Source organism: Stenella coeruleoalba (assembly GCF_951394435.1).
Source record: "Stenella coeruleoalba genome assembly, chromosome: 16".
Taxonomy (NCBI): domain Eukaryota; kingdom Metazoa; phylum Chordata; class Mammalia; order Artiodactyla; family Delphinidae; genus Stenella; species Stenella coeruleoalba.
Window position 1 is genome coordinate 36700721 of NC_137162.1, and position 25757 is coordinate 36726477.

The 25757-nt window shown below is 39.9% G+C and overlaps 2 protein-coding genes across 2 annotated transcripts in view; one reads left to right on the plus strand and one right to left on the minus strand.

Moving 5' to 3' along the window:
- Nucleotides 1–25757, plus strand: part of LIPA (lipase A, lysosomal acid type) — a gene marked incomplete at its 3' end in the record, with an annotated part of 104174 nt that overhangs the window by 6201 nt on the left and 72216 nt on the right. The gene's annotated exons all lie outside the window — the stretch shown is intronic.
- LOC307175344 (interferon-induced protein with tetratricopeptide repeats 1-like) lies at nt 183–24412 on the minus strand. Its single transcript, XM_079900364.1, has 2 exons — nt 24318–24412; nt 183–2163 (listed from the first exon to the last, which is right to left on the minus strand). The coding sequence occupies exons 1-2, from the start codon at nt 24320–24322 to the stop codon at nt 726–728; spliced, it is 1443 nt and encodes a 480-aa protein (XP_079756490.1). The 5' UTR covers nt 24323–24412; the 3' UTR covers nt 183–725.

Below are 25757 nucleotides of genomic sequence, written 5' to 3' on the forward strand. Positions count from 1 at the left end.
CCTCTGTATCCCACCCCTCTAGGTCATCACAAAGCACCGAGCTGATCTTCCTGTTCTCTGCAGCTGCTTCCCACTAGCTATTTTACAATCAGTGGTGTATATATGTCGATGCTACTCTCACTTTACCCCAGCTTCCCCCTCCCACCCCATGTCCTCAAGTCCATTCTCTATGTCTACATCTTTATTCCTGCCCTGCAACTAGGTTCATCAGTATCATTTTTTTGTTTTAGAGTCCATATATAGTTAGAATACAGTATTTGTTTTTCTCTTTCTTACTTACTTCACTCTATATGACAGACTCTAGGTCCATCCACCTCACTACAGATAACACAATTTCATTTCTTTTTATGGCTGAGTAATATTCCATTGTTTATATGTGCCACATCTTCTTTATCCATTCATCTGTCGATGGACATTTAGGTTGGTTCCATGTCAAGGCCAGTGTTTTACTTGCTACAAATCTACTCAACAAACTTTTTTTTTCTACTATATAACATTCACAGAGAAATGGTTCTTCTCTCTCTTCCTCTCTCTCTTTCACACACAGAGACCTGTATAGTCTGTTTCACTATTTTCCCAATACAACCAATGTTTTATCAGGTTTGAGTAACTGTTCAAAGATTACATCATTGCAGTGAATTACATGTTTCTGAAAGCAGCAAGCAGAAAAGATGATTAGTATATGTTGATGTAAAATCAAATGATATGTAAGAGTGGTCCATATTTCAGTGCGTACAGGTCACAAACACAGAGTTCTTCAAGACAGGATCCAGCCTCAGGGCCTGCTCGTAGTACTCCAGGGCTTCATTCATTTCTCCTCGTACTTTGTGGATGAACCCAAGGATGCACAAGCTTTCTATATCGGATGCATCTCTCTGAAGTTTCTTTAAAGCAAATTTCTTCAAAGAACTGATACTTTTATTCCTTGCTAATGATTCCATTTCTATTTTTACTGCTTTTAAATAATGGCTGATTGCATCAACTTCAGATTTTTTGTGAAATTCCAGAAATTGGCCATAGTGGAAATGTATCTGTTGCAGCATATATGTGTTGAGTGATTCCATGCATAACACCTGTTGATAAGCATCTTCAGCTTTTTTGTGGTCACCTGCTGCTGTGTACATTTCTGCCAGGTCTATGTAAGCAAACTCAAATGTGGGCTTCTGTTGCACAGCAAATGCAAAATGAGATATGGCTGATTGTATTATTCTGTTGATGTTTTCTTTATCCTGTCCTTTAGGCTGCCAGTTTGTAGCTCTCTTTATTTGGATCATTTGTGACTTGTAGCAAAGCCCCATCTGGTGATGCAGCGTGACAGAGGAGGGTGTTGCTTTCAAGGCCAGTTTTAAGAACTGAAGAGCTTCATCCAGAGAGCCTTTTCTTCGGTAAAACGTGGCAGCATATCGGAAGACATAGATCTTTGAGGACCCGTTGGTCAGTGCTTCTTTAATGTATTTTTCTCCTTCAGCTTCTCGTCCTGCACCTTGAAGCTCCAGGGCAAGGAGAGCCTTAATATATGCATCTTTTGGGTTTAGCCTGACAGCCTGTTGTAGGGTATTCAGACAAAATTCCCCAGTACGCTTTGCTCCTTTGTTAAAGCTCTCCAGGCGATAGACGGTGATTGCATACCCAGCGCTGAATTCAGGGTTTTCAGGGTCCACTTCCAGAGCCTTTTCAAAGCAGACCTTGGCCCGTTCATAATTCTTTCCTCCACATTTCAGCAAGGCCCATCCTTCCTCACAGTCCATATAAGGACACTCCATTCTATAGCTGGAGGAATTTGCAAGCTTCCTGCGAGTGTTCTTCACCTTGTCCAGGTAAATCTGGGCTTCTGCATGTCGGCCCATGTGGTAATGCAGCCAGGCATAGTCGCCCCAGGTAACCAGACTTCTCATGTCTGAGTGGTTGGCATGTTCTTGCTGGGTTAAGTCTTCAGCTTCTTTCAAACTCTTCAAGGCTTCCTCATTCTGGCCTCTCAGGTGTTTCACATAGGCCAGTAAGTTGTATATTCCCACTTTGTATGTGCTGTCTAGGAACTCAATCTCCTCCAAGACCCTGTTTTCTAATTCAGGTATTTCAGTGTCGTCAATGACCAACTCCCATGTAAAGTGACATCTCAACTGTTCCAGTTTATCCTTGATCTGATCTTCATCAGCATTAGTACTATAAAAACAAAAGCAGATTTTCTTTGTTAGGTGACAAACAGCCAATAGAAATAAGCTAGACAAAACACTGCGTATTTAGAGCTTAGCCTTGAAAAGGGCACGCCTGCTTTGATCTTCCTTTGAGTTCCTGTATTTCTAAGATCCCTGTGGCCTTTAAATGCAGTTTGCTTGGCTTCATACACTGGCCCCAGCACTTTCTACCCATGCAGCCTCTCTGTGCTTCAGAGTCTCTTTTGTAAAGTGGGGAAAATAATAGACTTATCACACAGGATTTGGTGAGAATTAATAAGCCTATCTATGGAAAGCACTTAGAGCATACAGATTTCATGCTATGTAAGAGTTTCCTAGGAGACTGGTTCAAGATGGCAGAGTAGAAGGACATGCGCTCACTCCCTCTTGCAAGAGCACCGGAATCACAACTAACTGCTGAACAATCATCGACAGGAGGACACTGGAACTCACCAAAAAAGACACCCCACACCCAAAGACAAAGGGGAAGCCACAGTGAGACGGTAGGAGGGCCACAATCACAATAAAGTAAAATCCCATAACCGCGGGGTGGGTGACTCAGAATCTGGAGAACAATTATACCACCGAAGTCCACCCACTGGAGTGAAGGTTCTGAGCCTCACGTCAGGCTTCCCAACCTGGGGGTCCGACAAGGGAGGAGGAATTCCCAGAGAATCAGACTTTGAAAGCTAGCAGGATTTGATTGCAGGACCTTGACAGGACTGGGGGAAACAGAGACTCCACTCTTGGAGGGCACACACAAAGTAGTGTGTGCATCAGGACCCAGGGGAAGGAGCAGTGACCCCATAGGAGACTGAACCAGACCTACCTGCTAGTGTTGGAGGGTCTCCTGAAGAGCCCAGGGACAGCTGTGGCTCACCGCGGGGACAAGAACACTGACAGCAGAAGTTCTGGGAAGTACTCCTTGGCGTGAGCCCTCCCAGAGTCTGCCATTAGCCCCACCAAACAGCCGGTAGGCTCCAGTGCTGGGTCACCTCAGGCCAAACAACCAACTGGGAGGGAACTCAGCCCCATTCATCAGCAGACAAGTAGATTAAAGTTTTACTGAGCTCTGCCCACCAGAGCAACACCCAGCTCTACCCCCCACCAGTCCCTCCCATCAGGAAACTTGCACAAGCCTCTTAGATAGCCTCATCCACCAGAGGACAGTCAGCAGAAGCAGGAAGAACTACAATCCTGCAACCTGTGAAAGGAAAACCACATTCACAGAAAGATAGACAAAATGAAAGGCAGAGGACTATGTACCAGATGAAGGAACAAGATAAAATCCCAGAAAAACAACTAAATGAAGTGGAGATAGGCAACTTTCCAGAAAAAGAATTCAGAATAATGATAGTGAAGGTGATCCAGGACCTTGGAAAAAGAATGGAGGCAAAGATCGAGAAGATGCAACAAATGTTTAACAAAGACCTAGACGAATTAACCAACCACTAGAAGAATTAAAGAACAAACAAACAGAGACGAACAATACAATAACTGAAATGAAAAATATACTAGAAGGAATCAGTAGCAGAATAACTGAGGCAGAAGAACGGATAAGTGACCTAGAAGACAGGTTGGTGGAATTCACTGCCATGGAACAGAATAAAGAAAAAAGAATGAAAAGAAATGAAGACAGCCTAAGAGACGTCTGGGACAACATTAAATGCACCAACATTCACATTATAGGGGTTGCAGAAGGAGAAGACAGAAAGGACCCAAGAAAATATTTGAAGAGATTATAGTCAGAAACTTCCCTAACATGGGAAAGGAAACAGCCACCCAAGTCCAGGAAGCGCAGAGAGTCCCAGGCAGGATAAACCCAAGGAGAAACACTCCGAGACACATAGTAATCAAATTGACAAAAATTAAAGACAAAGAAAAATTATTGAAAGCAACAAGGGAAAAACAACAAATAACATACAAGGGAACTCCCATAAGGTTAACAGCTGATTTCTCAGCAGAAACTCTACAGGCCAGAAGGGAGTGGCACAGTATATTTAAAATAATGAAAGGGAAGAACCTACAACCAAGATTACTCTACCCAGCAAGGATCTCATTCAGATTTCATGGAGAAATCAAAAGCTTTACAGACAAGCAAAAGCTAAGAGAATTCAGCACCACCAAACCAGCTCTACAACAAATGCTAAAGGAACTTCTCTAAGTGGGAAACACAAGAGAAGGAAAGGACCTACAAAAACAAGCCCATAACAATTAAGAAAATGGTAATAGGAACATACATATTGATAATTACCTTAAACATGAATGGATTAAAGGCTCCAATCAAAAGACACAGACTCGGTGAATGGATACTAAAACAAGACCCATATACATGCTGTCTACAAGAGACCCACTTCAAGCCTAGGGACACATACAGACTCAAACTGAGGGGATGGAAAAAGATATTCCATGCAAATGGAAATCAAGAGAAAGCTGGAGTAGCAATACTCATATCAGATAAAATAGACTTTAAAATAAAGAATGTTACAAGAGACAAGGAAGGACACTATATAATGACCAAGGGATCAATCCAAGAAGAAGATACAACAATTATAAATATATACACACCCGACATAGGAGCACCTCAATACATAAGGCAACTTCTAACAGCTATAAAAGAGGAAATCAACAGAAACACAATAATAGTGAGGGACTTTAATACCTCACTTACACCAATGGACAGACCATCCACACAGAAAATTAATAAGGAAACAGAAGCTTTAAATGACACAGTAAACCAGATAGATTTAATTGATATTTATAGGACATTCCATCCCAAAACAGCAGATTACACTTTCTTCTCAAGTGCACACGGAACATTCTTCAGGATAGATCACAACTTGGGTCACAAATCAAGCCTTAGTAAATTTAAGGAAATTGAAATCATATCAAGCAATTTTTCCGACCACAACGCTATGAGATTAGAAATCAATTACAGGGAAAAAAAACGTAAAAAACACAAACACATGGAGGCTAAACAATAGGTTACTAAATAACCAAGAGATCACTGAAGAAATCAAAGAGGAAATCAAAAAATACCTAGAGACAAGTGACAACGAGAACACGACAATCCAAAACCTATGGGATGCAGTGAAACCAGTCCTAAGAGGGAAGCTTACAGCAATACAATCCTAACTCAAGAAACAACAAATATCTCAAATAAAGAATCTAACTTTACACCTAAACGAACTAGAGAAAGAACAAACAAAACCCAAAGTTAGTAGACCTACGGACCTATGGACAAATTTAGTAGAAGGAAAGAAATCATAAAGATCAGAGCAGAAATAAATGAAATAGAAACAAAGGAAACAATAGCAAAGATCAATAAAACTAAACGCTGGTTCTTTGAGAAGATAAACAAAATTGATAAACCATTAGCCAGACTCATCAAGTAAAAGAGGGAGAGGACTCAAATCAATAAAATTGAAATGAAAAAGGAGAAGTTACAACAGACACTGCAGAAATACAAAGCATCCTAAGAAACTACTACAAGCAACTCTATGCCAATAAAATGGACAACCTGGAAGAAATGGACATATTCTTAGATGGGTATAACTTTCCAAGACTGAACCAGGAAGAAATAGAAAATATGAACAGACCAATCACAAGTAATGAAATTGAAACTGTGATTTAAAATCTTCCAACAAACAAAAGTCCAGGACCAGATGGCTTCACAGGTGAATTCTATCAAACATTTAGAGAAGAGCTAACACCCATCCTTCTCAAACTCTTCCAAAAAATTGCAGAGGAAGGAACACTCCCAAACTCATTCTATGAGGCCCCCATCACCCTGATTAGAAAAACTGCACAAAGATACTACAAAAAAAGAAAATTACAGACCAATATCACTGATGAATGTAGATGTAAAAATCCTCAACAAGATACTAGCAAACAGAATCCAACAGCACATTAAAAGGATCATACACCGTGATCAAGTGGGATTTATCCCAGGGATGCAAGGATTCTTCCATATATGCAAATCAATCAATGTGATACACCATATTAACAAACTGAAGAAGAAAAACCATATCATCATCTCAATAGATGCATAAAAATCTTTTGACAAAATTCAACACCCATTTAGGATAAAAACTCTCCAGAAAGTGGGCATAGAGGGAACCTACCTCAACATAATAAAGGCCATATATGACAAACCCACAGCAAACATCATTCTCAATGGTGAAGAACTGAAAGCATTTCCTCAAAGATGAGGAAAAAGACAAGGATGTCCACGCTCACCACTATTATTCAACACAGTTTTGGAAGTCCTAGCCATGGCAATCAGAAAAGAAGAAAGAAATAAAAGGAATACAAATTGGAAAAGAAGAAGTAAAACTGTCACTGTTTGCAGATGACATGATACTATATATAGAGAATCCTAAAGATGCCACCAGAAGACTACTAGAGCTAATCAATGAATTTGGTAAAGTTGCAGGATACAAAATTAATGCACAGAAATTTCTTGCATTCCTGTACACTAACAACAAAAGATCAGAAAGAGAAATTAAGGTAACAATCCCATTCACCATTACAACAAAAAGAATAAAATACCTAGGAATAAACCTACCTAAGTAGGTGAAAGACTTGTACCCAGAAAACTATAAGACACTGATGAAAGAAATCAGAGATGACACAAACAGATGGAGATATATACCATGTTCTTGGATTGGAAGAATCAATATTGTGAAAATGACTGTACTACCCAAAGCAATCTACAGATTCAATGCAATCCCTATCAAACTACCAATGGCATTTTTTTCAGAACTAGAAAAAAAATCTTAAAATTTGTATGGAGACACAAAAGACCCCAAATAGGCAAAGCAATCTTGAGGGAAAAAAACGGAGCTGGAGGAATCAGACTCCCTGACTTCAGACTATACTACAAAGCTACAGTAATCAAGACAATATGGTACTGGCACAAAAACAGAAATATAGATCAATGGAACAGAATAGAAAGCCCAGAGATAAACCCACACACCTATGGTCAACTAATCTATGACAAAGGGGACAAAGATATACAATGGAGAGAAGACAGTCTCTTCAATAAGTGGTGCTGGGAAAACTGGACAGCTACATGTAAAAGAATGAAATTAGAACGTTCCATAACACTATACACAAAAATAAACTCAAAATGGATTAAAAACCTAAATGTAAGACTGGACACTATAAAACTCTTAGAGGAAAATTTAGGAAGAACACTCTTTGACATAAATCACAGCAAGATCTTTTTTGATCCACCTCCTAGAGTAATGGAAAGAAAAACAAAAATAAACAAATGGGACCTAATGAAACTTAAAAGCTTTTGCACAGCAGAGGAAACTACAAACAAGACAAAAAGACAACCCTCAGAATGGGAGAAAATATTTGCAAATGAATCAACGGACAAAGGATTAATCTCCAAAATATATAAACAGCTCATACAGCTCAATATCAAAAAGCAAACAAACCAGGCTTCCCTGGTGGCACAGTGGTCGAGAGTCCGCCTGCCAATGCAGGGGACACGGGTTCGTGACCCGGTCCAGGAAGATCCCACATGCCGCGGAGCGGCTAGGCCTGTGAGCCATGGCCGCCGAACCTGTGTCCATAGCCTGTGCTCTGCAATGGGAGAGGCCACAACAGTGAGAGGCCTGCGTACCGCAAAAAAAAAAAAGCAAACAACCCAATCAAAAAATGGGCAGAAGACCTAAATAGACATTTCTCCACAGAAGACATACAGATGGCCAAGAGGCACATGAAAAGTTGCTCAACATCACTAATTATCAGAGAAATGCAAATTAAAACTACAATGAGGTATCACCTCACACCAGTTAGAATGGGCATCATCAGAAAATCTACAAACAACAAATGCTGGAGAGGGTGTGGAGAAAATGGAACCCTCTTGCACTGTTGGTGGGAATGTAAATTGATACAGCCACTATGGAGAACAGTATGGATGTTCCTTAAAAAACTAAAAATAGAATTACCGTATGACCCAGCAATCCCACTACTGGGCATATATACCCAGAGGAAACCATAATTCAAAAAGTCTCATGCACCCCCATGTTCACTGCAGCACTATTTACAATAACCAAGTCATGGAAGCAACCTAAATGCCCATCGACAGATGAATGGATAAAGAAGATGTGGTACATATTACTCAGCCATAGAAAGGAACGAAATTGGGTCATTTGTAGAGACGTGAATGGACCTAGAGATTGTCATACAGAGTGAAGTAAGTCAGAAGGAGAAAAACAAATATTGTATATTAACGCATATATGTGGAATCTAGTAAAATGGTACAGCTGAACCGGTTTGCAAGGCAGAAATAGAGACACAGATCTAGAGAGCAAACGTATGGACACCAAGGGGGGAAAGTGGGGGTGGGGGGGGTGGCGGGGTGGGATGAATTGGGAGATTGGGATTGACATGCATATACTAATATGTATAAAAATAGGTAACTAATAAGAACCTGCTGTATAAAAAATAAAGTCAAAGCACAGGTTCCTGAGATCACACAGCTGCATGAGTGGCAAAATCAGGACTCAGGCCATTAAAAAAAAAAAAAAATGTTTCCTATTTTTGTAATTAGGATAGAGACCAGTAAGAAATGCAGAGCCTTAGGAAACATTATTGACCTTAGGAACTTAGTCTGCAGATTATGCAACAAATTAAGACCACCTAAAAGCAATAATATTTGGCCCATTTATTTGGAAATAATAATGGAGTCACAGAAATTTGCAAAGATTGTACATAGGTCCAGTGTATCCTTCACCCAGTTTCTCCCAAAGATTATATCTTATCTAACTATGTCAAAACTAGGAAATTGGCAGTGGTACAATATGCATACAGTTCTGTCATTCTATCACATGTGTAAATCCATGGAACCATCATTTGATCAAGTTAGAGAACTACTCCATCATCACAAACATCTCTCTCATGCTGTTTCTTTAGAGTCAAAACTGTTGCCTCCCTCCATTTCCAAACATTTCTAGCCTCTGGTAACTACTAACATGCTTTTCATCTCTATAATTTTGTCATTTCATGAGTGTCATATACATGGAGTCATATATTATGTAATCTTTGGAGATTGCCCTTTTCACTCATCATAATGCCCTTGACATACATCCAAGTTGTTGAGTTTTATCAACAGTTCATTCCTTTCTACTGGGGGGTCATTTGCCATGGTATGGGAGTATCACAGTTAACTATTCATCTGTTGTAGGACATTTCAATTGTTTCTGGTTTTGGCTTATTACAAATAAAAGTGCTATGAAGAGTTGTATACAGGCCTTTACATGGACATACGTTTTCATTTCTCTGGGATAAATGTTGAGGAGTGCAATTGCTAGGTCATGTGGTAAGTGTATGCTTATGTTTTTAAGAAGCTGCCACACTGTTTTCCAGATGAATAGTATCATTTTTCATTCCTACTAGTAATGTATGAATGATCTAGTTCTTTGCATTCTTACCAGAATTTGGTATTTTCACTTTTTTTTTTAATGTTAGCCCTTTTAATAGACATGTAGTGGTATCTCCTTGTGGTCTTCATTTGCATTTCCCTAATGGCTAGTGGTGTTGAACATATTTTTATGTGCTTATTTGCCATCTACATATCCTCTTTCATGAAATATCTCTTCATATCCTTTGCCTATTTTCTAATTAGGTTTTTTTTATTGTTGGGTTTCAATAACTCTTTATAGATTCTAGATATGAGTGCTTTGTGATGTTTTCAAATATTTTCTCTCAGTGTGTGGCTTGTCTTATTATCCTTTAATAAGGTCTTTTGAAGAGCAAAAGTTTTTACTTTTGATGAAGTATAATTTATTGATTTTTTTTCTCTTATGGGTCATGTGTTTGGTATCATGTCCAGGAACTCTTCACCAGGCCCTAAGTCCTGAAGATTTTCTCCTGTATTTTCTTCTACAAGTTTTATAATTTTACATTTAAATCTGTGATCCATTTTGAGTTAATTTTTGCATAATGTATGAAGATTAGGTCAGTGTCTCATTTTTCAGCCTATGGATATCCAGTTGCTCCAGCGGCATTTGTTGAAGACTGTTCATCCTCTATTGAATTACTTTTGCACCTTTGTCAAAAATCAGTTGGCTGTGCTCGTGTGGGATTATTTCTGGGTTCCTTATTCTGTTCCACTGATCTGTGTGTTTATCCTTCCACCAATACCATACAATCTTGTTTACTGTGTGTAATCAATCTTAAAACTGGGTAGGGTGATTCCTTTCTGTTTTTCTTTTCCAAAATTGTTATTCTAGTTCCTTTGCTTTTCCATATAAATTTTAGATTAATATTTTCTATATCTATAAAAAATCTTGCTGGAGTTTTGATAGGAATTTTATATCAGTTGGGGGAGAATTGACATTGTTGCTATGCTGAGTCTTCTAATCCATGAACATTCTGTATCTGTTTATTTAGATATTCTTTAATTTCTTTCATTAGCATTTTAATAGTTTATAGGCATTGAAGTCCTATGCATGTTATGTTAGATTTACACTTAAGTACACTTATGTGTTTCTTTTTGTGCAATTTAAAATTATATTGTGTTTTTAACTTAATTTTTACATGTTCCTTGCTAGTATATAGAAATACAATTGACTTTTGTATGTAAATCTTGTATTCTGTAACCTCGATGAACCCACTTTTTAGTTCTAGGAATTGTTTTATAGATACCTTGGGATTTTCTATGTAGACCATCATGGCATCTATAAATAGGGACAGTTTTATTTTTTCTTTCTGATCTGTATACCTTTTATTTCCTTTTTTGCTCACTGGAAAAATTTCTTTAGCTATTCCTTAAGGGTAGGTCTGTTGGTGCCAAATTCTCTTAGCTTTCCTTCATTTGAGAATGTCTTAATTTCCTATTTATTCCAGAAGGATATTTTTGCTGGATATAGGATTCTAGGTTGAAAATTCTTTTCTTTCAGCACTTGAAAAATGTTATGCCCCTTTCTTCTCAACTCCATGGTTTCTAACGAGAAATAACTTGCCATTAGACTTGTGTGTATGTTTTTCCCTTCCTTATAGCTGAGGTGTCATTTCTCTCTACTGCTTTCATGGGTTTTCTTTTTGTCTTTAGTCTTCAGAATTTTAACTGTGACGTGTCTTGGATTTCTTTGGGTTTATCATCTTTGGACTTTGGTCAGCTACTTGAAATTAGAATCACATTGGATAATTTCTATCATTCTGTCTTCAAGTTCATGAATTCTTTCCTCTGTCCTCTCCATCCTGTTTTTGAGCCCACCCACTGGGTTTTCATTTTGGTTATTGTACTTTTCAATTCTAAAATTCCCATTTGGTTCTTCTTTATATCTCCTTTTCTTTGCTGAGACTTTTTATATTTTCATTTGTTTCAAGTGTGTTTGCAATTGCCCATTGAACCATTTTTACGATGGCAGCTTTAAAATCCTGGTTAGACAATGCTAATATCTGTGTCATCTCAGTGTTGTTGTCTGATGATTATTCTTTCTCATTCAAGTTGAGATTTTCCTGGTTCTTGGCATGATAAGCAATTTTTAATGAAAACCTGGGCATTTGGGTATTATTATATATTATAGGACTCTGAGTTACATATAAATCTGTTTTAGCAGGCCTCCTCTAATACTGTTGTTCTAGGGAAAGGGGAAGGACACCTCATTCCACACTGCCAGATCAAGGTGGAATCCTGTTTACTCACTTGTCTTTCATTAACACTTTATGGGGAGCCTGGGCTCCTCATTACTGCTGGATGGGGGTGGGAGTTCAGGATCCCCCAGGCCTCTGCTGATACCACCCTGGCTTGAAGGGGTAGGTGTGCCTTGTTACTCTTCTCCATGTGGCCTTTACTGATGCTGGGAAGGGAGGTGAGTGGGGAAGAGTGACCTTATTACCTCTGGATGGTGGTGAAAGTCCTGAACTCCACTAGGCCTCTCTGATACCACCTCAGTGGGGAGTGGGAGGATACCTCATTACCACTAGGTGGGGGCTGATGTCCACACCTCCTTTGTGGTCTTCACTCCCTCACTGCAGAGAGAGGGACTCTTGTTACCACCCTGGTGGGGATGGAAGTCTTTGCATTCCACTTGCCCTTCTCTGGCATCATCCATGGGGGTAGGGGGAGGGTGAGAGTTGGGATGCCTAGCTATAGCCTGGTGAGGGTAGAAGTCTAGGCTACCCACTCAGCCTTTGCTGGCAAAGTTCGGAATGGGGCTTTAGTTTTTATTTGATTTTTTCCTGTGTATTTGGCTGGAGTAGAATGGTTGTTCATAAATTTTTTGTCTTGCTAGGCTGTCCCCTCCTTGGTCCTTTGGCTAGAGATAGCAGGCTTTTCATGGGACTTTTCTGTCTATGCCTGCTGGCATTTCTAGGTTGCTGGCTTCTCCAGCACTCAGTCTGGGATATATGCAGAAAAGAGGAATATCCATATACAAGAGAATGAAGTTGGACCCCTACCTTATACCGTATACAAAAAATGAAATCAAAATGCATCAAAGATCTAAATGTAAGACCTAAAACTATAAAAATCTTGAAAGAAACAGGGAAGAAACTCCATGACATTGGATTTGGCAACAATTTCTTGGATATGACACCAAAAGCACAAGTAACAAAAGTAAGAATAAATAAGTTGAACTTCATCAAAATTAAAAACTTTTGTGCCTCAAAGGGCACTATCAATAGAATGAAGAGACAACCCACAGAATGGGAGAAAATATTTGCAAATCATGTACCCGATAAGGGATTAATATCTAGACTATATAAGCAATTCCTACAACTCAACAGCAAGAAAAAAACAACTGATTAAAAAATGGGTAAAGGACTTGAATAGATATTTCCCCCCAAAAAATATACAAATGGCCGGTAAGCAGATGAAAAGATGTTCAACATCACCAATGTTAGTGAAATGCAAATCAAAACCATAAGATATCTCTTCACACCAATTGTGATAGCTGTTATCAAAAACACAGAAAATAACAAGTGTCGCTGAGGATGTGGAGAAATTAGAACCCTTGTGCACTTCTAGTGAGAATGTCAAATGGGGCAGCTGCTGAGGAAAATGGTGGTGATTCCTCAAAAAATTAAACATAGAATTACCATATTATTCAGCAATTCCACTTTTGGGTATATACCTAAAATAAATGAAAGCACAGACTTGAGTAGATATTCATAGCATTATTCACAATAGTCAAAAGGTGGAAGCAACCCAAGTGTCCATCAGTGGAAGAATGGATAAACAAAATGTGATCTATACATACAATGATATATTATTCAGCCTTAAAATGGAAGGACGTTCTGACACATGCTTCAAAATGGATGAACCTCGAAGACATTATGAAAAGTGAAATAAGCCAGTCACAAAAGGCCATGTGTTGTATGCTTCCATTTATATGAAATATCAATGATAGGCAAATCCATAGAGACAAAAAGCAGATTAATGGTTGCCAGGCCTAGGGTGAAGGATGCGTGGGGAATGGCTGCTCAGAGTGACAAAAATGTTCTTGAAGTAGATAGTGGTGATGGTTGCACAACACTGTGGTTGTATTAAATACCACAAAATTGTATACTTAAAAATAGTTAAAATGGTAAATTTTGTCTTACGTGTATTTTATCACACAAAAAATCATATTACTAACTTGAATAGAAATTCTACAAATTATATATGTCTGTGTGTGTATATATATATATATTTCTAGTACATGTTGAAATAAACACAAAAGCATTAAAACATAAAAGCTAATTACCATGCCATCTGAAATGAGCTCATGAACCTCCACTGGTACCCTTTAAGAAACATTTGTTTAAAGGTTAAATAAGATATCATTGAATAGAGACTCTGGTTCATGTCTCAGCTCTATCACTTATTATCTGTGTAGCCTCAACATTTCTTAATTTAAAATTCGTATTGCAAAATAAGTATAATAGGAGTACCTGCCTCATAGGTTTCTTTTGTAAATGTAGTAATTTACGTAATACTTTGGAAGCCAGGTTGGCCCTTGATAAGCATTCAGGAAGTGATATCTACTTTATCATTATTATTACTATTTTCTTAATTATCAGTGATAGTCCACTCTTATCTGTCTGTGGACCAAAGGAGGGGAGAAGGGTTGATAATAGGCCCATAATTATATGCATTTTCTGAAGCTGTTGCCCCTTCAAAATTTTGCCCACTGGAGCATTGAGGGGGAATTTGCAGGTTGATACAAATTAATGTTTTTTTGATCTGCTGATATCAAGAGTTATTTGAATGAAGATTCAGTTTGGGTAATATAGAAATGTTCACATTAGGCCCTTTACCTAAGGAAGATGAGGGAGTTCCCAAGCACAGAACTCTAGCCAAGCCAGGAGGCTGTCAAACATCTGCAGACCACATGGCTTCCCCAGAGGACACGTAATCTGCTAATCTTAAATCCAGTCAGGTTGAGAAGGCCCAACATAGGAACCCAGCAGTGCAGATAGTGAGACCAGAAGCCAACAGAGAAAGGTCTTATTCTCTAAGCAGTGAGCTTCTCCTACTCTTCCCACACAATATTTCCCTCAAGACATCTGAGCCATGACTATGGCTCACACAGCTGTGTGGGTCCTACTTTTTTCCCTGTTGTGGAGCCAGAGAGCAATATTTCTATCCAGACAAACTGTCCATTCCCTCCCTAGGTCAGACAGAAGTGAGGTTGGTGAAAAATTACTTCAGAGATTGGGATCATTTTCTCCTTTCCTCCCTTCCCATTTCCCTCCCCTTCTTTGGGTTTTAACATCTTCCTCAGGGAGTTGCTAAGAAAAATAAAGATGTCTGAACTAATAAAACAGTTTATGTGTGTGTATGAATGTGCATGTGTGTGAGCACACACGTGTGCGCGTGCGCACGCGCGCACACACACACACACACACACACACACACATTCAGTCCAAAGCAGATGATCAGATAGAAGAATAAGGGAATGTCATCACTGAAACTAAGTTTGTTGAGATAGTATGATTAACATTTTTTCCAGAAACTTTACGCAGAAAGTAGAAAGTGAAATTAAAGTAGGCAGAGTGGTAGAAAACGAAACTTAAACAGTTATTGCTTCCTTTGTTCTGTATTGAAAACGGATTGAGAAAAGGCTGGTGGAAAGCAGTTTTATTGATGTGCTAATTCCTCTCTCAGACTCCATAAGGCCTTATAGAAACCCAGGAACCAAGAGATGCCAGTAATGTAGAGTCCACTGAACCTACAGCCAGGGAGACCTGTGAAAATTGGCTCTGTGAACTTGCCAAGGTCATGCCCCCAATCTGTGCCTTGTTTGCTCATCTGGAAACAGAAATTCTTCTTTTATGGTATAAAATTCTGCAAATCACTAAACTAGAGCCTTAACTCAAATTTGTTCCAATTCTCTGAGAGGTTGTATCTTACTAATTATTTTGTGCCTTTGCATACCCTTCTTTCTGGAGAATGGTCAAGGATAAAAAGAGTTCTATAACTTCTTCTTTATTCATAGGAACAAAGAAAGTGTAAGTGCTAGCATCTTGAGACATCAAACAAAACATGTTGGGCCTTAACGAAAACATTTCCTTATTCTTAATGCTCTCTCTTGTAGTCATCTAAAGTGTTCTCATTAACCAGACATGATTACCATACCTGTGCAAGAGAGTATCCTCTTGGTGCCCGTGGCATCCAGTTCTACCCCATCCTGACCCATACAGTCTTCTGTAGTCGTGGTGCTTGTGTTAAGAGGTTGGGAAGAATAAGCGCTGAGACTATGGTCCTGGGTACAGATTACGCTCCTATTACTGGTGTTCTCTGAGCTCTTGTTTTCCCTACTTTGTATTGGAAATTGCCCTACTCTCCTGATACGTGTAGTAAAGTGGTGATTCCAGCAGATTTTGCAAAGCAAATTTCTCCCCAATCACAGTTAATTTAATCACTGGAAGGCCCCTTATTGAGAGGAGACAATTAGACTTGCTTCCCTGAGAAGCTGAATCTGTTGAGCTTGACATATATATATTTGGCTACCATTGTTAGCTATGTTTTTCCATGGCACCTGACAATAATAAAAACAGAGGAAGTTTATTCACAGAGAAGAATATCAAGTGGTTGAGAGGAGTGAAACAGAATTTGAGATAAGCGATGGAAGGTTTTGATGACGCCTTCTGTCCATAGCTTCACCGTGAAGAGTCAAGGGGCAAGGAGTATCTTATGGGATTTCAGGGTGTGTACCGAGTTGTATGAACCCAGATTACCAACGACTGTGGACCTGGGACCATATTGAGGGTTGTTCCTAGTGCTGCAAAAACCCAGGGACTGGCAAGGGTTTGGAACCAGATCTGCCTCCTACCCTAAAGGAGAGCGTCAGCCCATTGTTACCTATCATGAAGGTTGGTGGCTAGGTTCTCGATGACTGCATAGAAAAGGGAGAGTTGAGGGAGGTAGCCTCATTTTTAGTTACTCTCCTGTATATAGAAGGCTATGAAATATAAAAACCTACTCCTAATGAAGTGGCCAGGATTCTGGTCATTACTTTTGGTTTCAGATTGACAGAAATAAACAATCCACCTAGTTCAGAAACGAAGGAAATATGCCAGATACCAAGAAAGCCTCCTGATCTTTGATCACTTGAGCAGAAGGTAAAAGTAAGATGCTCTGGAATAGAGAGCTCTCTGATGCTGCAGAATGACACCTCAGTCAAATTCCAACTCAACTGTAGTTCATGGAACTTGAATTTAAATACTTAGCAACTACCTGGCACATAGAAGCATGCAAATAAAAGGTGACTATTGGGAGATTGGGATTGACACATATATACTAATATGTATGAAATGGATAACTAATAAGAACCTTCTGTATAAAAGATAAAAAAAATAAAATTCAAAAATTTTAAAAAAAGGTGACTGTTGGTGGTAGCAGTAGCAGCAGCAGCAGCTGCAGCAGTATTTTCAGTCATCAAGTTTAAATAGTGCTTTCTTTAAAAAAAAAAAGCTTCCTATACTTTTTCTTTTAAAATAAGAAACAGAAAAGGAGCAGCTGCAAGAACGTTTTCCTCTTAGAAACACTTCATCAGACACCCTGTCAGATCCAAAAAGTTTCTGCTCAGCCCCTCCTGCCCAGCTCATCTCCCATGCCAGCCCTCACCAATGCTATAAGCTTCCACTGAGACATCCTGAACTGGTTAGAAAGTTCTACACAAATAAAAATTTCTGAATAAATAATACAGGTTTATCTGTGTATTCTGATAAATGTTCAGGCTATAAGCAAACGCTGAAATAAATGAATTAGAAAAGCTCTCTTTTTGGGGAGCAGGGTGTCTTTGGAATCCTTGTGGAGAAAAGTAGTTGGGTTTGTAATTTTCCAATGTACTAGATAGAATGTAGAGAAGCAGACGAAGTGTTTGTCTTGTCATTGCCATGAACTTGCCAGCAGTTCTGGTTCTATGGGGCTCTGGCTTGGGCTGATTAGGTATTCAGAATCTTGCCTACTGTCTCTGTGGATTAAACAGAGCTGTGAGCAATACAAGACAGAGCAGTAGAGAGGAAACAGCCAAGAGTGTGTGTGTGTGTGTGTGTGTGTGTGTGTGTGTGTGTGTGTCCCCAAACATGTGCTTACAGTTAGGAAAACAAAACAAGAACTGGAGAAAATGATGCTTATAGAAAATGAAATTTCAGCACTATGCTGTAAGTCCATCCCCAGGAGTCTAGGACCAGCTAGCTCCCTGAGTGATTGGCCAACTATGATAAGCTACTTCACCTCTATAAGCCTCAATTTCCTCAACTGATACATAAGTGATTTGGAATAGATTATCGAATCTCTACCCTCACTGCACACTAGAATCATCTAGGGAGGCTCCAAGAATAATGCCAATCAGGCCCTGTCCCAGACCAATTGAATACACCCCTGGGAATGGGCCCCGCGTCTCAGTATTAAAACGGAATGCTCAGGTGATTTTGATGTGCAGCTGGGCTAGAACCAGGACCTTGATGACCCCTGGTGTCTGTTGTTTGACAGAAATTCTCTGACTGAGTGATCTGGGACTCAGTCCCTGGACCTACTTCCCTTTCTGTGAGTCCCGGGTTCAGTCTCTTCATTACTCTGCGCCTTGTTTCCCCACCTGCACGGTGGGCAATGAGCTCCTCAGTCTCTTCCTGATCCACAGGATGGATGGAAAAAGAATGGGATTCTGAGTGCTTTGGCCACTACCAGAGGGGAAGGGGGATCGGGGGAGGGCAAAATGGGTAAGGGGGGAACTCTGTGGTGACAGATGGAAACTAAACATTTGGTGGTGAGTACACTGTAGTATGTACAGAAGTTGAAATATAATATTGTACATATAAAACTTATATAATGTTATAAACCAACAACAAAAAAATGTGTGTTCCTTTTGAGATTATTTCTAAATACTTCTGATCACATCCATGGAGAAGAACTCAGAGACAACAGAAGTCCTTTGTAGTGAATGGTCTGATGATTTTCACATTTTCTCATGGGTTTTCAAGGGTCCACTCAGCCCACCTTAACCCACAGTTTGGCCTATTGCAACACAGTCAAGTACTGAGTTTTTATCATTTCCTCCTTTACATTTCAGGCTTATTTTGAAATAATTACAGACTCACAGGAAGTTGCAGGAAGAGTCTTGTGCAGCCAACCCCTGACCCCCCCAGTAGCAACATCTTGTGTAACTGTAGTACAATATCAAAACCAGGAAAATGACATTGGTACTGTGTGTATATTTTAAAGATAAAATATATTATGATTTCATCTTACAAATTCAAATTTACAGGATTTTTACTTAACCTAATTGATCCTACATCTGTGTATTTTTTCCTCCCAAATTGAATATCTCTTTTCTATGTGATACCAGCGTACATATGATCTATTCCACAATACACTGCCAACAGTCTCAGAATAACAAACGCAGAACACCTTCAAAATGATTGCTGAGTAGAGTTTAGCGGTTTTGTTTTTGTTTTTGTTTTTTGCTGTTCTTTCATCGTAAGATATAACCTTCTAAAGAGGTAGAGTCGAATTACAATGTATTAAAAAAACCACTTGGAATACTTCTCTGTGCGGTTTTATCCTTTATCTCACATATATTTTGGTTCATTTGCCTCATTTTGATTTACTTCTAGAATACTTCTTTTTTTTTACTTTTTTATCCTAACATTTTATTATGAACATTGTTAAACATAGAGTTCAGAGAATTTTCCAACAAACACTAATACACTCACCACCTAGATTCTACAGTTAACATTTTACCATATTTGCTTTATTACGTATCTATTCAGCCATCAATTTCTCTATCCACCCATGAATTTATCTTATTTTTTTGTTGTGTAAGAAGGTAATCAGTGCAATTAATTGATAAAACATTTCAGCATGCATATTGTTGTAACTTTAGTCAGACCTTGTTTACAAGGAAAAGACGATATTCCTGCTCTAGTAGTTTTCTTCTGGTTAAATCTAATAAATCTGCTCTTAGTTTAGTATCAAAGTTGAAATGGGTGTTACTTGTGTGTTCCCCAGGTATCATCTGAATGACCCCACTCAAAACTCCCTTACCCTCTGCCATTGGTCAATTCCAGCTCTCAGGGATCAGGTAGCATAAGTCAACCTTTTAATTCCATGGCCTGTAGAAGTAAATCCACCCCCACTCCCAATATTTAAAAAAATTCTTGGTAGGGTTTATATTCCCATGGCTTCCTTGCCTCAGGTCTTCTACTGCTATGTAAGTTGCCTCTGTGTTTTTCTACTTCCACCCAAACAAAGAATATACAAAAAGCATACAATCTTTTTAAAATCTCACCAGTAAAATACATGCAGAGACTTTATTAGCTTATTGAGTTGTTAACTTTATTGAATGTTTTTGGAGAAAATATTTTAGGGAGAGAAAGGAGAAGATTATATCACATACCACAAAGCAAACACTTAAAAGATACATGAAGGTATTTGTGTCATTTTTAGCTCGCACATCCTAAACAGGTTTTTCCCTTACTTTGCCTTTCCACAGTACTTTTTAACTTTGCTTAGGTGTGAATAAATGTCCAGCCAAGTGTTTGGAGCACATAGGTCTCTCATGATTGCCAGTAGCTGGACAAATGTAAATTTTAAAGTTTGAATTTATTTTGAGGTTATAGACTTGGCTCACTAACCAGCAAATCTGGGAACTCAATCACATCTGAACCCTGTTTTCTAAATCAGATATTTATGTCTTCAATTAGCAACTCCCATGTAAAGTGACATCTCAATTGACCCAGGCTATGTTCCATGAGATTTCCATTTGATTCATCACTGTATTTGTATTTTTTAGGAGGATTCAGTCTAATGGAAATGAAGCCAGTACTTTGAATACTCAAATATTATCCGTCCCCCGTGTCCTTGCCTTCTTTATCTGTTGCCTCCCAGGATTCTATGGTCACGTCATTAGGACAAAGAGCACGTTGGTGTAAAAACCCTGAGGAAATGCTAATTACTTCATGGTGCCAACAGGCAGGTAATATGAAGTCTAAAAGGCAGCTGGAAAGAAATTAATTCTGCTAATGTTAAAATAATTTCAGCATCACCCTCAACACTGCAAACCCCTTCTTTCCTTCTGCCCCCTCTCAGCATTGTAGTACACCGCTAATGCTGTCAGAAGAAATGTGGAGAGAGGGTTCACAGAAGTGTAGATTCCTAACTCATCTTTTCCATATTCCCAACACATAAACATGTTTTGGTTTTCTCACTTCCCAGGAAGGGTTCTGAGTGAAACATGAGAGCCAAATATGCAGGGCCTAGTAATTTGCGTTCTAATAGAGCACTCAGGTCGGGTGTGGTACAGGGAATATGCCACGCAGTTTGAGAGACTCTGTGACACTTACTCCCTGTTTATAGTTCACACGGGAAGTCTAGCAGGTCGGTAAGAAGACGGTTCACGTAGACATATCCCCCAGTCCTGTCAGAGCATATTTCAAGGCAAAAGCGACTTCATTATGAAGTTTCATAGTGCTGAACTAATCCTTAGCACGTTTGCTGAGAAGTAAGCGTGCTTTTAAAATAACCACAGCAACCATAACAAAACACACAAAGCTCTGATTTTGTCCTTTCAAATATAAGAAACAAAAGGGGGACCGGGACCTGCAGCAACTTTCCTCCAGGCCCCAGCTCTCATTGACCAGATTTTGCCTGAAAGGATCTGAGCATGCCCTCCTAGGCGCTCTCAACATCCCTTCCCAGCTGCCAGCTGCCAGCTCTGCTGGGAGCACCTCCCTCAGCGCCTGACTCTGTAAATCAGGAAGAGCCACAGAAATAAAAGTGCATGAATTGGTAACATAGATCAGATAGATGATTAGTGAAATGCATATTTAATCTACTAGCAAAAACTGACTCAGCATAATTCAGGAAGTTGCACTCAAGAACAAGATTTGGGAGAGATTCTCAACTTCCTATCAGAGAACCAGGGAACATTTACCTCATGATGGCTGTTTCCCTGCAATTCTGAAAAGCTGGGGTTCAGGCAGATTTTATTTTCTGCTGTGGGTTGCAAGCAAATGCAGAGGAGGTTTCCACTCAGGATGCTAGCTGTTAGGTCTGTGCTTTTATAAAATAGAAAAGGAAAACAAAACTGAGGGAATGCTATCAAGATTCCTGCTGAGGAGAAACTGCAACTGAACATGCAGAGCTGAGCTCAGTTCTCCACTGGGAGTACCATTCTACACAGATTCTGCAACTGTGCTTGAGAATTTGAAAGAAGGCATTGTCGATGCCATGCACATTATAGGCCCTCCTCCCAGAGATTCAGATGCAACCTAGGGGCGGGCTTGGGCTCCGGACTCTGCATTTTAACAAGCACCCTGGAAATTCTGTTGCAGAAGTCCCTGTATTGTGTTTTGAGAAGCATAGTCCTGGAGGTATTTTGTTTTCTGTTTTGTTTTGTTTTTTTTGGCAGTACAGTATGCGAGATCTTAGTTCCCCCACCAGGGGATTGGACTCATGCCCGCTGCAATGGAAGTGAAGAGTATTAACCACTGGACTGCCAGGGAAGTCCCTGGAGGTATTTTGAAAAGCAGTTTCCCATTTACTTGTAGGAGATCATGTAAGTATCAAACAGTGAGTCAGACATCTAGAAGAAAGGAAAATAACCACAGAAAGCCTGGACTTCGGTTTTCTCTTTGACCAGCTCTGGGGTATTTCTTGAATCACATCACAGCCTCATTTCCTCACTTCTAAAATGGCCTGGAATAAATTTCCTTTTTTCTTCCATCCAAATGATAGGAAACTGTGCTGTAGGGAGATGCACTTTTACCTTCATCTCAGGTGTGGCTCTGGGCACTCTAAGGACTGATCTTCCCTCTCCAAATAGGGACCCGAGGGTCCAGACCTCCCAGTCCCTGCCCCTCCTCTCTAATGTGAGCATAATTAAAAGCATTAATACATTTCACCCGTTTGGCCTTTGTACCCAGAAGAAGCCCAGCCCTGGAGTTTGGCACCTTAGTAACCACCCTGCTCTGACACACTTTCTATATGACTTCTTGGCCAAGTAATTTGCCCTCTGAGGCCCATTTTTCTCATCTAGAAAGTGAAACTAATAAAAAATAATAGCGTTCCCTTCCTAGGGCTACTGGGAGGATGATGATAGATAATGCGTGTAGAGCCCTGGACAGAGTGCACTTCCAACTGCAAGGAAACTGTTACTGCCATGATAACTGGTATATCAGTGTTATCATTTTAAGTGAATTCTGAGTGTGCAAAGGGGCCAACAGATTTCCTCAGTGGATGGGGCAGAGGAGGGCACTCATTAGCCAGCCAGCAGGTATGAGGTGTCTCCCCAGGTGGCTTCCCCGTTTGGAAATTTTTAGCACAGCCGAGAAGGAACAGCCTAACTTGCCCCTGTCCCTACAGCCTCTGGGAACAGGGCACCTTGATGTGGGCCTCAGTCCAGCATAGTCCAGAGAGCCTCCCTCAGAATTCCTCAGGTCCGTGGCTCTGGACACACCCAAGCACAGATCACTGCCAAACTTCTTAGGCAGACTGGCTACCAAGGCACTGGGCAGGGCTAGGTTTTTCTGGTCAACTCACTCATGCAGACATGATTCACATCACTCATGCCTGGGAGCCCATCACATAGGGGAAGTGACCTGAGGCATTTAGCAGTGAATTCCTCATATCCACCCCATCCCCAGATACAAGCCTGCAGAGCATTTGGGAGCCCTTGGGTCGCCCTGTCCTCATTCCCTGAATGGTCACTAGGGTGCTCCCTCCCCAGCCAGTCAACCCCTCGATCCCTTCCCAGGTGTTTGATGGGAAAGTTTTCCTTTTCTCTCAGCTGTTTTTTTCCTGAGGCTCTAACTGATGTTAGAACTCAAGCAGGTCTATATGAATCTTTGAAAATCAAATTTACTAAGATTATGCTTTACATTTAATAAAATGAACCCATTTAAAGTGTAGTTTGATGAATTTTGACAAACATATATACCCATGTAACCACCACCACTATCTCTCTATAGACTATTTGCATCATCCCCTGTGTACCCTCCTCATCAAGCCCAGTCTCACCCTCCACCAACCCCAGGCAACCGTTGCTCTGCTTTCCTTCATTAGAAATTAGATCAGTATTAGGAAAGAGATTAGGTCATTATGTTTTGAAGAGAAATTATTTTCTGCTGCTCACAAGTTCTCATTACAGCAATAAAAATAAACTCCCAGCTTCCGGTTTGTTTTCCTATAAGAAATGGAAAAAATGTCCATCTGTAAGGATTGTTTTTTCCACTTCTCACCTTGAAGTGATCAAACTTTCAGGGCAAAATTCCCAACATGAGTTGCCTTTTTACTACCAATTTCATCTTTAATAACATCTGCTGAAAAGAAATGCTTCCTTTTAAAATGACAAGAAGAAAGCCTCTTAGTTCTTTCCAAGAAAACAACAGAAAAAACCTCAAAAGAGTAATTTGCTTAGCTCTGACTTTGAACCGCAAACTTTGTAGCTGATTGGATCTAACCACTCCTGCCAAGCCTCCCTCACATCCGGCTCCTGGCTCCCAGCTCCACCCGTGAAGCTTAGGGAGTCGGAGTGCACACACCAGAAAAAGTCACAGAAATAAAAAGTACCCATATTGGTAAAGGCATGTTTAGTCCACAAGCAACAGGACAACTCTGGAACTTGCCTGCACCCAAGAAGCTCAGCTTACAATTTGGTTTCAAGATCGAGGGTGCTTGCAAGGTATCTCACTGACCTCATGATGGTGATCTGTTCTCTGCTGTTCTGAAAAGCTGGGGTCCAAGCTGATTTGCTCTTCAGAAATCTTTCACGTCTGCCTCAAGTAAATACTGAAGGGGCTATAAAAGAGGGATGTGGGGTAGGGAGAATGCATCAGCTGATATTTTCTCCCAATCTCTGAGTGACTGCCTTTATGAAACCGAAGAGGATCTGGAAAGTGAAACTGATTTAAAATCAAGAGGAGGAAAAAGAAACTTAAGAATCTGTCATGACCCAGTAGAAGTAAATCGTTTAAAAATCATGACTGGGCACTTCCCTGGTGGTCCAGTTCTCCCAATCTCTGAGTGACTGCCTTTATGAAACGGAAGAGGATTTGGAAAGTGAAACTGATTTAATATCAAGAGGAGGAAAAAGAAACTTAAGAATCTGTCATGACTCAGTAGAAGGAAGTCGTTTAAAAATCATGACTGGGGACTTCCAGTGGCGGTCCAGTGGTTAAGACTCTGTGCTTCCACTGCAGGGGGCGTGGGTTCCATCCCTGGTGGGGGAACTAAGATCCCACAAGCCTCGGGGCACAGCAAAAAAAAAAAAAAAAAAATCGCACTCCCAGGAATCTGACCCTAACTCTAGGGTGGGTCCCAGGAAATTGCTTTTTTAATGAAGTCTGTAGGAGATTCTGGTGTAGGGGTTTCTGGGAGCACATATTGTGAAAGACTGCTCCAGAAATACGTTGTAAAAAGTAACTTCGTCAAGTCAATTTACTTGTGGGAGACAATTTGCACCTTGAGACCTGGATTTAATTCTGTGTGTTATTTACTAGCTCTGGGATTATCCATGAGTCAAATCACTGAGCCTGATTTTTTTTCCCCCATGCTAAATGTAAGAAGCCAAGCCCTAGAGTAAACCCTGAGCACTTTCAATCTCTGAGGTCTAAGGCAATCGTTCAGTTCTTCGAGCTATAAAATGGGAAATAGTAACACATATAATATTGTTGGCAAGCTGCCTAGCTGATAAATTTACATATTTATGCTTTAAGCTCTGAAGGAGTGATAATACCCTGAGAGATTTTTTTAAATAAAATTTTCTATGATGTAAATATCCGTGAAAATATAGGGAATATAGTTCTCATGGCTGATTTGAAGATGCAAGAATTGTCAGTTGCGTAGGAGAAAGGCTCCCTCCATTCTGAAGCTGCAGAAGGTGAGAGAGAGAGATGCTTGTGTAACAAAACTGACACCTGTTTGTTTTTTCCCAACAATGGGAGCACCATAAGATACTTCGAGTTCAGAGACTGTGTTATGTCCAGCCAAAGTAACCTGCAACTGGGAAGGTCTGTAATTCTGTTGGTTGTCTGACTTAACAGTTTGTTATCCTGGTAGTGATAAAGTGACATCCCTTTATATCTTTTATAGTGTCACCCAGGTAAGAGGGGCCCCTGCTTTTGGCCCTGTGCTTT